Source organism: Ursus arctos, unplaced genomic scaffold (genome assembly GCF_023065955.2).
Source record: "Ursus arctos isolate Adak ecotype North America unplaced genomic scaffold, UrsArc2.0 scaffold_18, whole genome shotgun sequence".
In the NCBI taxonomy this organism is placed as follows: domain Eukaryota; kingdom Metazoa; phylum Chordata; class Mammalia; order Carnivora; family Ursidae; genus Ursus; species Ursus arctos.
The window spans coordinates 30,510,884-30,523,995 of NW_026622852.1; the positions used below are offsets into that span (position 1 = coordinate 30,510,884).

At 40.4% G+C, this 13,112-nt stretch overlaps 1 protein-coding gene across 1 annotated transcript in view; it reads right to left on the reverse strand.

The window, feature by feature from the left end:
- ERP44 (endoplasmic reticulum protein 44) overlaps positions 1–13,112 on the reverse strand; it is a 91,371-nt gene that overhangs the window by 6,619 nt on the left and 71,640 nt on the right. The window contains exon 10 of the mRNA XM_026506137.4: positions 12,166–12,307. Within this exon, the coding sequence (XP_026361922.2) occupies positions 12,166–12,307 (142 nt within the window). The remainder of the gene's footprint in view (positions 1–12,165; positions 12,308–13,112) is intronic.

Sequence of the window (13,112 nt, forward strand, 5' to 3'; positions counted from 1 at the left end):
GCTGGCTTCTTTTATTTAGCATACTGCGTTTGAGGTTCATCCGTTCTGTTGCATGTATAACTTTGTTCCTTTATTTATTGAAGAGCATTCCACTGAGTGGATATACCACAATTAATTTATCCTTTTACCCACTCAAGAGTCCTTGGGTTCTTTCAGGATTTTGGTGATTCTGAACAATGCTACTACAACATTTGTACACAGGTTTTTGCGTGAACATAAAGTTCACTACTCTAGGAAAAAGTAGTGGCTTATATGGAAGGTATATGTTTAACTTTTTAAAAAACCTGCCAAATTGTTTGGAGTGGCTGTATCATTCTGCAACCCCACCAGCAGTGTAGAAGAGTTCCAGCTCTTCCATATTCTCACCTGGGGTACGATAAGCACTTAAATTTAGCCATTCTAAAAAATATACAATGGGATCTCACTGTGGTTTTGGTGTGCATTTTTCTAATGTCTAACGATGTTGAGCACCTCTTCATGGGCTTACCTGCCACATGATTATCTCCTTTGCATTCTGCCAGTATCTTTTATGGAGCAAGTTTTTAATTTGTTGAAAGCCAATTATCCATTTTTTTCTTTTATGGATAGTGCTTTAGGCATACTAAGAGCTCAGGTCAGAAGGAGTTTCTACATTTACTTCTAAGAGTTTTACCTTTTACATTTAGGTCTACGATCAATTCTGAGTTAACTGTTTATGGAGGAGTTTCTTTTATGCAGATGTTCAGGTGGTAGAGCACCGTTTACTGAAAAGATGATCCCCTTCCGTTGAATTGTCTTTGCATCTTTAAAAAAAAAATCACTATTTGTGTGCCTATCTCTATTCTGTTCCACAGCAATACATACCTATGTCTTTCACAAATAGTACACTGTCGTAAATATTTTTGCTGTATAGGTCTTAAAATCGGGTATTATGAGTCCTTTAACTTTGTTTCTTTTTCAGTTGTTTCTTTTCAATTATTCTAGTTTTACCTTTCCAGATAAATTTTAGAATCAGCTATATCTACAAAAAAGTCTACTTAGATTTTGATTGAAATTGCATTAAATCTATAGATAAATTTGAGGAGCACTGACATCTAAACAGTACCGAGTCTTCCAATCCAAGAACAGTATGTTTCTCCATTAATTTTGGTCACCTCTGATTTCTTTCATTGCATTTTCTAGTTTTCATCATTAGATGTATACGCAGTTCTTTTTTCTTTCTTTTGGAGCCTATTTGGAATGGTAGTTTCAATGTTTTTGGGTTTCCAAATGTTCATTGTTAATATATAGAAATAAAAGTGATTTTTTAAGTGACCTTGTATCCTGCTGAACTCACTAGTTCTAGGAGCTTTCTTGTAAATGTATTGGGCATTTCTACATACTCAATCATTTTATCTACACAGAAAGATAGTTTCTTTCTAGTCCAAACACGTTCTGTTTATTTTTTTGTCCTATGGTACTTGCTAGGACTTCTAGCGTCATACTAAATACAACTGGTGAGAGTGAACATCTTTTTTTCTTTTTAAATTCAATTAATATATAGTGTATTATTAGTTTCAGAGGTAGAGGTCAGTGATTCATCAGTTGCACACAACAGCCAGCGTTCATTACATCATGTGCCCCCTTAATGCCCATCACCCAGTTACCCCATCCCCCGCCCCCCTCCCCTCTAGCAACCCTCAGTTTGTTTCCGAGAGTAGACATCTTTATCAAAAACAATAAAATACTAAGGAATAAATTTAGCCAAGGAGGTGAAAGAGCTGTATATTGAAAACTGTAAAACACTGATGGAAGAAGACACAAATAAATGGAAAGATACCCTGAGTTCATGGAATGGAAAAATTAATATTGTTAAAATGTCCATACTACCTAAAGCAATCTACAGATTCAGTGCAATTCCTATCAAAATTCCAATGGCATTTTTCATAGAAATAGAAAAAACTTTGAAATTCATATGAAACCAGAAAAGACCCTAAATATAGCCAAAGCAAAAACTGTCTCAAGAAGAACAAAGATGAAGGTATCACACTGTGTGATTTCAAAATATACTACAAAGCTGTAGTAATCCAAGAGGTATAGTACTGGTATAAAGAGACAGAAACCGTAGATCATAACAGAGCGCCCAGAAAGAAATCCACACACTCATAGTCAACTGATCTTTGACAAAAGTGCCAAGAATGCACAAGGTGGAAAGGACACTATTTCACCTTAATTTAATTTAATTTTAGAGAGAGAGCATGAGCAGGAGGGAGGGACAGAGGGAAAGAGCGAATCTTTTTTTTTTTTTTTTAATTATTTATTTGAGAGAGAGTGAGTGCGGGGAAACAAGCAAAGGGCACGGAGAGGGGTAAGCCGACTCTGTGCTGAGCACAGAGCCTGATGCAGGGCTAATCCCATGACCCTGAGATCATGACCTGAGCCAAACCAAGAGTCAGCCAGCCACTTAACCGACTGAGCCACCCACGGCTCAGAGAGAGAATCTTTTTTTTTTTTTTTTAAAGATTTTATTTATTTATGTGACAGAGATAGAGACAGCCAGCGAGAGAGGGAACGCAAGCAGGGGGAGTGGGAGAGGAAGAAGCAGGCTCCCAGCCAGAACGCCGGGATCAAGCCCTGAGCCGAAGGCAGACGCTTAACCGCTGTGCCACCCAGGCGCCCCTCAGAGAGAGAATCTTAAGCAGGCACCACACTCAGTGCGGAACCAGATGCAGGGCTCAATCTCATGACCCAAGCCAAAATCAAGAGCTGGAAACTTAACTGACTGAGCCACCCAGGCACCCCAAGGATGGTCTTTTAAATAGTGCTGGCAAAACTGGATAGCCACCGGCAAAAAAATTAAATTGGACCATTATTTCACACCAGGTACAAAAATCAACTCAAAATGTATTAAAGACTTAAATGTGAGACCTGACAAACTGTAACACTGTAAGAAAACAGGGGGAAAGCTTCTTAATATTGGCCTGGGCAATAAGTTTTTGGATATGACCCCAAAAGCACAGGCAACAAAACCAAAGACCAACATGTCATTGCATCAAACTAAAAAGCTTCTGCATGGTAAAGGAAACAGAGCGAAGAGACAACCTACAAACTGGGAGAAACCATTTGCAAAACCATCTATCAGATAAGGGATTAATATCCAAAAAAATAAAAGGAACTATAAAACAACTGAAGAGCAAGAAAACAAACTGGTTTCAAAATGGGCAAAGGACCTGAAAAGCCATTTCTCAAAAGAAAACATAAAAACAGCCAACAGGCACATGGTGCTGCTGTGCTCAACACCACTCACCATCAGGGAATGGAGACCAAAACCACGACGAGCTACCACCTCACACCCGTTAGAAGGGCTTTTCTCAAAACGACAAAAGGTAAGTGCCGCCAGGATATGGAGAAGAGGGAACCCTTGTACTCTGTTCGTGGGAATGCAAAGTGCTATACCCACTACAGAGGTATGGAGGTTACTCAAAAAATTAAAAAGCAGAACTATCATATGACCCAACAATCCCACTCTTGGATATATACCCGAAGGAGACCAAAGCATTGTCCGAAAGAGTTATCTTCACTCCCACGTTCACTGCAGCATTACTCTTATTAGCCGAAATAGAGAAACAGCCCAAGTATCCATCTACTGATGAACAGATAAGGAAAATATGGTGTGTACACACACACACACACACACACACACACACACACACACACACACACAGGAATATTGTTCAGCCTTAATAAAGAAGGAAATCCTGTCATTTACAATAACATGGGTAAACCTGGAGGACATTATATGAAGCGAAAGAAGCCAGACAAGAAAGGCAAACACTGCACGATCTCACTTATACGTGGAATCTAAAAGAGCAGAACTTATAGAAGCAGAGGGTAGACTAGCAGTTACGAGGGACTGGAGCGGGACGGAGTGGGAGAGAATGGGAAAATGTTGGTCAAAGGGTACAAAGTTTCAGCTACAGGAAGAGTATGTTCTTAAAATCTAACGTACAGCATGGTGACTACAATTAATACTGTATTATATACTTGAAATTTGCTAAGAGATTAAGTAGATTTAAATTGTTCTCAAAAAAAAGCAAGGTAATGGATACATTAATTTGCTTGACTGTGGTAATTATTTCAGTGTATACCTATATGAAAATATCATGTTATACACCTTAAATGTAAGCAACTTTGTCAACTATACTTCAATAAAGCTGAAAAAAGGAGGGGAAGACAAATAAGCTGGGGTAGAGAAGGAACCAGTCTATGTGGTTTGAGCCAGATATCTGGACAACGTGAGAGGTAATGAGCACAGTCAGATGATTAGAGTTACAAAGTCCTACCAGTTCAAGGAGAGGGTGTTCCAAGCACCAAAAACTACAAGAATGTTAACGAGGACGAGTTTGGTAAAGTCCCATTAGTAACAGTGTGTTATTAATTTGTTCACAGGAAAACCTGGATTCAAACAACGGGTTAAATCATGAAACCCAGACAAAGGCAAACTAGCCATTAAACATAAAAGAAAAAATTTTAATCACATGGGAAGATGTTTATAATGTATGGATAAATTAAAAAGACAGTTCATAAAATAGCATGGCTCTGATTACACTTACAACACACACGTGTCTAGATCTCTGGTATGTGGATTCATGAGTGATTTTTAATTTATTCTTTGGCATTCTGTTAACTTTCAGAATTATTCACAAAGAACATAAGTTTTTTATTCTCAGAAATAAAGGAACAAATGATATGTTTAATGCACACATACACAAAAACAGTAAACATCTTTGTCTGGTTCCTGATCTTAAGGGGAAAGTATACAGTCTTTCACTATTAAATATGATATTAGCTGCAGGTTCTTTATAAATGTCCTTTATCAGACTGAGGAAGTTTCCATATACTACCAGTTTGTTAAGCATTTTCGTCATGAATGGATGTTGAATTTTGTCAAATACTCGGGCATGTGTTAATGTGATCAGGTTTTTTTGTTACTCATTAATATGCTGAATTACACTGGTTTCTGAATGTTGGACTAGCCTTGCACACTTGGGACAAAACCCACTTAGTTGTACGTTGTTCTTTTTTTCTATATTGCTGGATTTGATTTCCTAGTATTGTTTACTTTTTAACTTATACAATAATGTAGTACAAACTCATTTAATGTATTGTACTAGCAAGAAAACAATATTTTGCCATTTAAGGTACTTAACCTCTTTGAGCGTCAGCTTTCTGATTTGTAAAATGAAAACAATGCCCGCTTACTTAATTGTACTGTTTTTATAGTCTAACGACTTAGATTTGAATCTGATTATTTCCTATAATAATAGGCAATATAGCCTTATCATAGTACTTACTATGTATCAGACACCGTTCTGAGAGCTATAGACATACTCATTCATTTACTGCCCGCAAGAGCCCTATGAAGTAGGTACTGTTAGCATTCCCATGTTATAGATGAGGAAACTGAGGCACAGAGGCGGTAAGAGATCGCCCAGAGTGATACAGCTAGTAGGTAACAGCCTGGGACTGGAATCTCAGCAGGCTGGATGTGGAGTCTGAGCTCCTAACTGCTACCTATTTTGCCTCTTTAGTGACTTCGACTTAGTAAAGTTACTAAATCTCCCAGAGCTTTAGTTCTCCATTGTAAAAGTAGAAATAATACCTGTTTTATATGCTTCTTACAGAAACGGAGAACACACACAAAGTACAGAGTGAAGCTGGTCCAGTGCCTGCCTGTCAGAGTTTCAGGTTTATTTTGTTGGCAGGTCCAAATAAGGTAAAAAGTAGTGTAATGACTTGTAAAATAAAGTACTTCTAAGAAGGTGACTGATGTCAGTTGTATGGTAGGCACATTACATGAAAGTAAAAATGGTGCTCAGGGACTCAGCCCACTGTGTACACCGCCCGGTGGCTGACAGGAGAGGCACGTTCAGAAAAATCACAACCACAGAGGCGAGAGGAGGAGAACAACAGGGCGAATGGCTAGTTGATAAATACTAGGACATATTCCAGATGTGCAGATATTTATCTAAAGTAGTCGAACTCTTTTTTTTTTATTTTATTTTTTTTTAAAGATTTTATTTATTTATTTGACAGAGATAGAGACAGCCAGCGAGAGAGGGAACACAAGCAGGGGGAGTGGGAGAGGAAGAAGCAGGCTCATAGCGGAGGAGCCTGATGTGGGGCTCGATCCCATAACGCCGGGATCACGCCCTGAGCCGAAGGCAGACGCCTAACCGCTGTGCCACCCAGGCGCCCCTAAAGTAGTCGAACTCTTAAACGTAGAATAAGCAGATTAAACTAAGAGCAAATTAATCAAAACATTTATTGAACGTTTAATGCTGTCACAAAGCAGTTGGTATTACAAGAGATAAAAAACTAAATGAATAAAATTTGCCTTTTAAGAAGCCCTCTCAGTACCTATTTTTTCCACCTAAAAAAGCCTCATTTGACAGGGGCCCTGGATCATGAAGAACAACACGCAATTCTCAGAGTTAAGAGAGACCCAACGGTGACCCAGTTTACAAATCTTCTGCCTCTCCCGCCAAGCTCCTTATCATTATGCCTGATTCCTGGTTGGCGCCCTCCAAGTTCAAGGAGGCAGGCTAACCTGTCCCAGCAGGTGACTGAACTGCGGAACTAGTGAGACACTCACCCCCGGTTTCAGCTTTGCCCTGACCCGCTTGGCTCCTCACCGCAGCCGCCCCGCCTCCTGCCAAAATGCAGCCAATCAGCTGCAGCCAAGTTCCCAGACGGAGCAGTGTAAGGAATTGCATCATTTTCAGCGATCAGAGATCTGGGATGAATGACCTAGACCCCAGAGCTGGGGGCTCGGCACTACAGTAGCCCACTCCACCTTCTGCCTTTTCCTGTCCCGGGGCCCCAGCTGCAGGACGTGTGCACACTTCAGCGAACGTACACATGGTACGGTATTTGCTGGTCACCATTTTTTAGAAGGTGGGATTCTCCTGAAAGTCCTTCAACAGCCTTCTGCCCCTCACCATCTATTCTCTCCTCCTGGGATTGTGGACCATTTCCTAGACCTGCCCTTAGGTGCTCTTAGGTTTCTAAATTACCCCCTATTCTTTTCCTCTACATGTAAAATCTATTCCTTTACCCTTGGCAAGAAATCAATCTGGTGAATCTATAGGGGGAAAAAACCGAAGATTCACAGATCTGTGATGTAGTTTCAGGTACAAGTACTGTCTCTTCAAACATCTTTGACATTCACACTTACACTGCTTTTTGTACGTCCTGAGAATGTAACTGCCGATAGGATGCTGTAGGAGCTTGGGGCTTTGGGTTCAATACGCTCGGCCATGAACCCCAGGCCTGCCGCTAGTTAGTTGTGTGGCCTTGCGTGTTATGTTACCTCCCTCAGGCTCCGTGTCTGAAATAACGGAGAGGTCACTAGAACACTGGTAGCGTGCCCCCCCGCCACACCAACTCTGGCATGAGGAGACTCGGTACCATAAATCCGCTTTCTTGCTCCTTACCACAACCGCACTTCCTCCAACTGACCCCAGAAATGCTGAGTTACTAAAAGTAATAGTAATTACAGTAATTTATGGAAACTGCTTATCATTTAAGCCTTAATTACCATGCAGCACAATAACAATTATGCAAGCCATTAAATGTGTCAGATTCACTTTGCTACATATTTTATTTGATTTTTAACACCAACATCTATTCACATAGGCTCAGTTTGTAGCTCACACAGCATGTGCCTCCTTACAATTAAAAAAATATTAGAGTGAACAGTGCCTAGGAGGGAAAATCAGGCACCTAAGGGAGAAATTACAGAAGTAATTTGTTTCAAAGATCTTCAAGTATAGGCAAGTCTCTTATCTCCCTCCCTACTCACAGGACCAAACACTTGCAAGATGGGAGAGGACCACTTCCCATTCCCAGATGTCTCTGGAGAAATCTTCCTGGTGCAGTTTTTTTGCACCAGGGCACAAGTAGAATGCTGCCAGCTGGGAGGTTAGTTTCTCTTGGTCAGGTGCCCACCTCTTGGTCCAGTAAACTAGAGCTGGAGAATAGGGGGGCTGGGTCATGTGAGAAAGGATACACCTACTTGTGTTAGTTGGGTTCTCTGACCAGCAGACACCAAGATGGGACTGGAAGTGCCAAAGTAACACTTAAATCTGACTTCACAACTGAAGGAAAAAACTTAAGACAGCCAAGATGGAACTCCTCACAGACGTCCCTTGATGTGTTACACGGGGTTCCTAGGACCAAAAGCCAAAGTTGGGCATAGTCTGGTTGCTGTCTGGTCGTAAAGTCAGCATCCTGTTGACTTCCACTAGTATGAGACTTTGTAATGGGGCTGTGAGTATGCGGTGAAAGCAAAGAGGTAAACAACTGGAGATTCATCCACTGTGAGAGGTAGGGAAATGCGCTGGTAACAACTTCATCTAAATAACCCATGCATAAGATAGGATTCCTAATGCCAAGCACAGTCTCTGCCTGGAAGCACTTGCAGCGAGACCAGACACCAGAACTACCCTCTCTTACAAAGCTCATTCTTTTAGCTTGAGCTTGTAACTTCAGGAAGCAAGCCTAAGAAATGAGAGGAACAGGACACCCAACCAGGTAAGACATTTCCATCTAGCCCAAAAGTCAATGCTCACACGCTTGCTAAGGGGACTGAAAAGGTTCTACCGGGATGCTAGGGAGATCTGGACCTTTCAGGCAGACTTCTGGGTACAACTACTCTTCCTTTTAAAATCCAGCACAGTCCTGCCTCTCATTATTCCCCTGCCTTGTCACTCTCAGTAAATGTTCTTGCTTCCCTAGTCACAGTTAAAAACTAGACAGGAACGTCTGCGGTTTTCTGCTGCTATCACTAACACCAGAATCCCCCAAGCCCCCCCCCCCCCCCAAAGGAATGCACCCTTCCTTTCCTCTCTTTCTCATGAGAAAGGAAGAACGTTCTTTCCTTGGCTTTACATTTCCTCGTGCTCCTTATGGCTCTGCTGGATCAATTAGCCCCTCTTTCTCCTATCTTTTCAATAACTCTTCAATCCATTTGATTCTTTCCCACAAGCATTTAATCACGGTTAGTTTCTTGTACCCCAAGGGGGGAAAGAAGAAAGAAAAGAACAGAACAGAAAAGAAAAGAAAAAGAAAAGAAAAAAAAAGAAAGAAAGGAAAAAGGAAAAAAGGAAAGGAAAGGAAAGAAAAAAAAAAGAAAGAAAGAAAAAAACCAAAACCTCCTTCCATCCTACGTCTCTCTGGAGCTATGCTCCTATTTTTCTTTCCCTTTAGAGGCTAGCTTCTTGCACAATTTTCATCGCCAAATCTTCTTTTCCTCACCAAACAGTACCCTTTGATTCACTGCAATACAGCCTTTCTGGAGGGCAAACTAACAGATCCTTCGTCCTTCTGGTTGAGGCTTCCTTCCTGCTAAAAGTGCTCCTCCCTCAATTACCATATTATTCTTTTCTGGTTTTCCTTTCATTTCTTTGATTCCTCCTCCTCCTGAGTCTTTTACACATGTTCCTTCTTTCCTTCCCTTAAATGCTGGCACTCATCAGGGTTCCATTTTCAGCCCTGTGCTAGGTCGTCTCGTCTGTTTCAACAACTTCAGCCATATCCTTACGTGTTCAAGCCCCCGCCCTTATCTCTGTTGACTGCTGGAGCCATGGAAACGCCCAACTGGAAACTCCTCCCTCGGGGCCCCGGCACCTCAAATTCAGTATGCCAAGACAGAAAACTCATTTCCTTTCCTACCAGGCCGCTCCTCTACTGCGTTCTCCCGCTCAGTTAACGGCCAACCCACTTAGCTGTGCAAGTCAGATTCCTGGCCATCACTCACAGCTCTCTTCGTCCATTTATTAAGATACCAAGTCCTCCTATACCACCTACAAAATATCTCAAGACTCCTGCTTCTCTCTAGCTTTAGTTCTACTGCCAGAATTTATTTAGGTAATTTGTTCAGTCAGGATTCGTCAACTTGTTGTCTATCATCAACGCTTGTCTGGATTACTGAACAGTCTCCTGAATTCTATTTTGACTCCCTCTCATCTATTCTCCAGTTTACAGCCTGAGGAATGGTTTAAAAATAACCTCCTGACCAAACCTTTCATGGACTCTTCGGAGTTTTCAGGATAACGTCAAGCTTCCCTAACACATCACAGGGCTTTCATGGGCTAGCCCCTGCTGGCTTCTCAGGGCCTCACCCCTCAGCAGTCCCCCTCCCGTCATGCAAATTCTGCCACAGGTTCGTACCTGTTTCTGCCGGTATCCCCCTTCTCCAAGCCCTGTCTCCTCCTCCACCCATGATAAACCTGTACAGAACTTTAGGACGCACCTCAGGCATCCACATCTCCAAAGCCTGGATCGAGTGCCTCCCTGTGGAGCTCTGCCAGAGCCCTTCTCACATCGTAAAACACAAGTGCCTGTTGCCCTACGTGTCTCCTTTCTCTACTTGGTTGCGAGTTCGTTGAGGGCAAGGACCCAGTCTTAGTAAACTTTAAACCACTGGTTTATACAGCTTGGTTTATATTCTACAATGACTGTCATACAGACGACTTGGATTTCACTGATATGTGGAGTTTAAGAAACAAAACAGGATCCTAGGGGAAGGGAGGGAAAAATAAAACAGGACGAAGTCAGAGAGGGAGATAAACCATAAGAGACTCTTAATCACAGGAGACAAACTGAGGATTACTGGAGGGGAGGAGGGGAAGGGGGACGGGATAACTGGGTGATGGACATTAAGGAGGGCACATAATGTAATGAGCACTGGGTGTTATAGAAGACTATGAATCACTGAACTTTACCTCTGGAACTAATAATACGCTGTAATGTTAATTAATTGAATTTATTTTTTTTTAATTTTTTATTTTTATTTATTTTTTTGATGTAAAGTTCGATGATTCATTAGTCGCGTATAACATTAAAAAATAAAAAAAATTCACTAACTGACAAATAGAAGAAATGTGGTATATCCATATAAAAAAGTATTATTTGGCAATAAAAGGGACAAAATGCCAATATTTGCTAAAATACTGATGAACTTTCAAAAAGTTATGCTAAGTTAAAGAAGTCAGACACAAAGGAGCACAAATTGTACGATTCCACTTACATGAAATAGCCAGTATAGACAAAGCCACAGAAAGAGAAAGTGGATTAGTGGTTGCTGTGGGCCGAGGGCAGGCGGAATGGGAAGTGACTGCTTAATGAGTTATGGGATTTCTGTTTAAGATGATGTAAAGTTCTGAAACTAGTACTCGTGATGGTTATATAGCATTGTGAACACAATACCACCAAACTTTACCCTTTAAAATGGTTAAAATGATAAATTTTATGTGTATTTTACAACAAAAATTTACAAAAGACCTTTTTTAAGTGTAAAGAAACAAGAACAGAAGTTAAGTGACTTGCCCAAGGCGGAATTCAAAGTAGGCCTGCTATACAGTAAGACTGAGAATCTTCTACCAAACAACGACATCTCTATAATGAAATACTGAGCAGTGAGTGAGGTAATTCATTCTGCAATAGGATTTCAAATCATCCTCTAACTGTGCAATTTAATCTGTGGACATAAAACAGGGTACTAAAATAAATTTAAAAGAAGTCTAATTTGAATTAATACTCGTTGCTTCAAATTTTCATACATGAAGAAACATCTCCATTTTTAACCACTGTATTTAACATCTCAGAAAGCTGATAAAAATCTAATATCTGTTGTAGAGACAAGGGTTACATATTTATTAATACTATGAAGAGCTGAGAATGGACAATTGAGAATGGAGTCAGAAAGCTCACCTGTTCTTGGAAAGGTTCGCAGCTCTTCCCCACAGAAACGTCTAGCCGTAGCCATCTTCTGGGTCTTAACCACTGCGGTGGGCAGCACTACTACCAGTTACCTTTCACCTGACCTAGGACTACAATCTGCTTTCCTTGACATGCTGACAAACACCAAACTCAATTCAGAACTAATTTCTGGAAGGGCAAAAATTTTCTTTCAGAGATTAATTCCCAAGCATTAGGATCACCTAATGCCAGCATTTCTATAGGAATATATCATAATTCTCACAGTCAATTATATTACACTCCAGAGTGAACAAAACTGTATCCATCCAAATAACAAGTATTACTGGTTCAACGCAGGATTATTTAAAGTATTCAAACAATGGTTTTAAGTTAATTTCTGAGACACATTATCAGTAATTAAAAAAGAAAAAGAACAGTACTTACAATACATCCCTGAAGTCTCCAAACACATACATATGCCTAAAGCTGTCAATAGCTATGACAGGGCAATCTGCTGGAGTTTTCTGTATGTGCAGAAGAGGGTGTCGAAATTTGTCACAGTCAGCATGTAAAAAGTTTATTGTACCTTTACAGGAAATAGAATTTGGAGAGGTAGGTTAGAATTTTCTTGACTGTAGTCTCATAAGATTGTAAGTTCACAAAAAGTGACATATTACTTAATAAACTAATTAATTAATGAATTTAAAAAAACCAACACGCTTTAGAGTAATAGGGATCACAAAAACTACAACCTAAATATTACAACATTTAAAAGAGGTAGAATTTTAGTGCTTAGGGCAGAGTATAATTTCCTTAGAAATTATATGAACTCACCCTGAATTCAAATGCTGTGGTGACTTTTTTATTTCCCTTAAATGGGCAGTTAGCTATCCAGGTCTCGGCTGTGAGCAAGTTCATGAATCTGACAGATGAACTGTGCTCAAGGGGCCATCTTCACTTCATCAAGAGTGCCCTTCCTGTCCCTACTGGCTGACATTTAATATAATTCAACCCCAAAATACTTACTACAAGGCTAATAAGAGCCTGGCGCTACACAATGCCCTCGCTTTATTTGGCTTGACTTTCTTCTCTCACTACGGAGGAAAAGTGGGTGAAAACTCAAAACTCTTCTCTGATGGTTTGTGGAACTCCACAGAGAATTACTCAACTTTCTTTCATTTAGAAATAAATGTTAGACTGTGTAAGTTCTCTCGGTGATCTCTCTGGGACTATCCATTAGAAAAGGATCAGGCAAGTATCAGGGTGCTGGAAGAAAGTACCTAAAAATAACATTGTCCACCCATGACCCCACTTTTCAAGCTATTTGATTTTAGTCAGCTAATACAGTCATGTGTTTGTTTTAAAAGCCACTACTTCATGAGACCTCTACT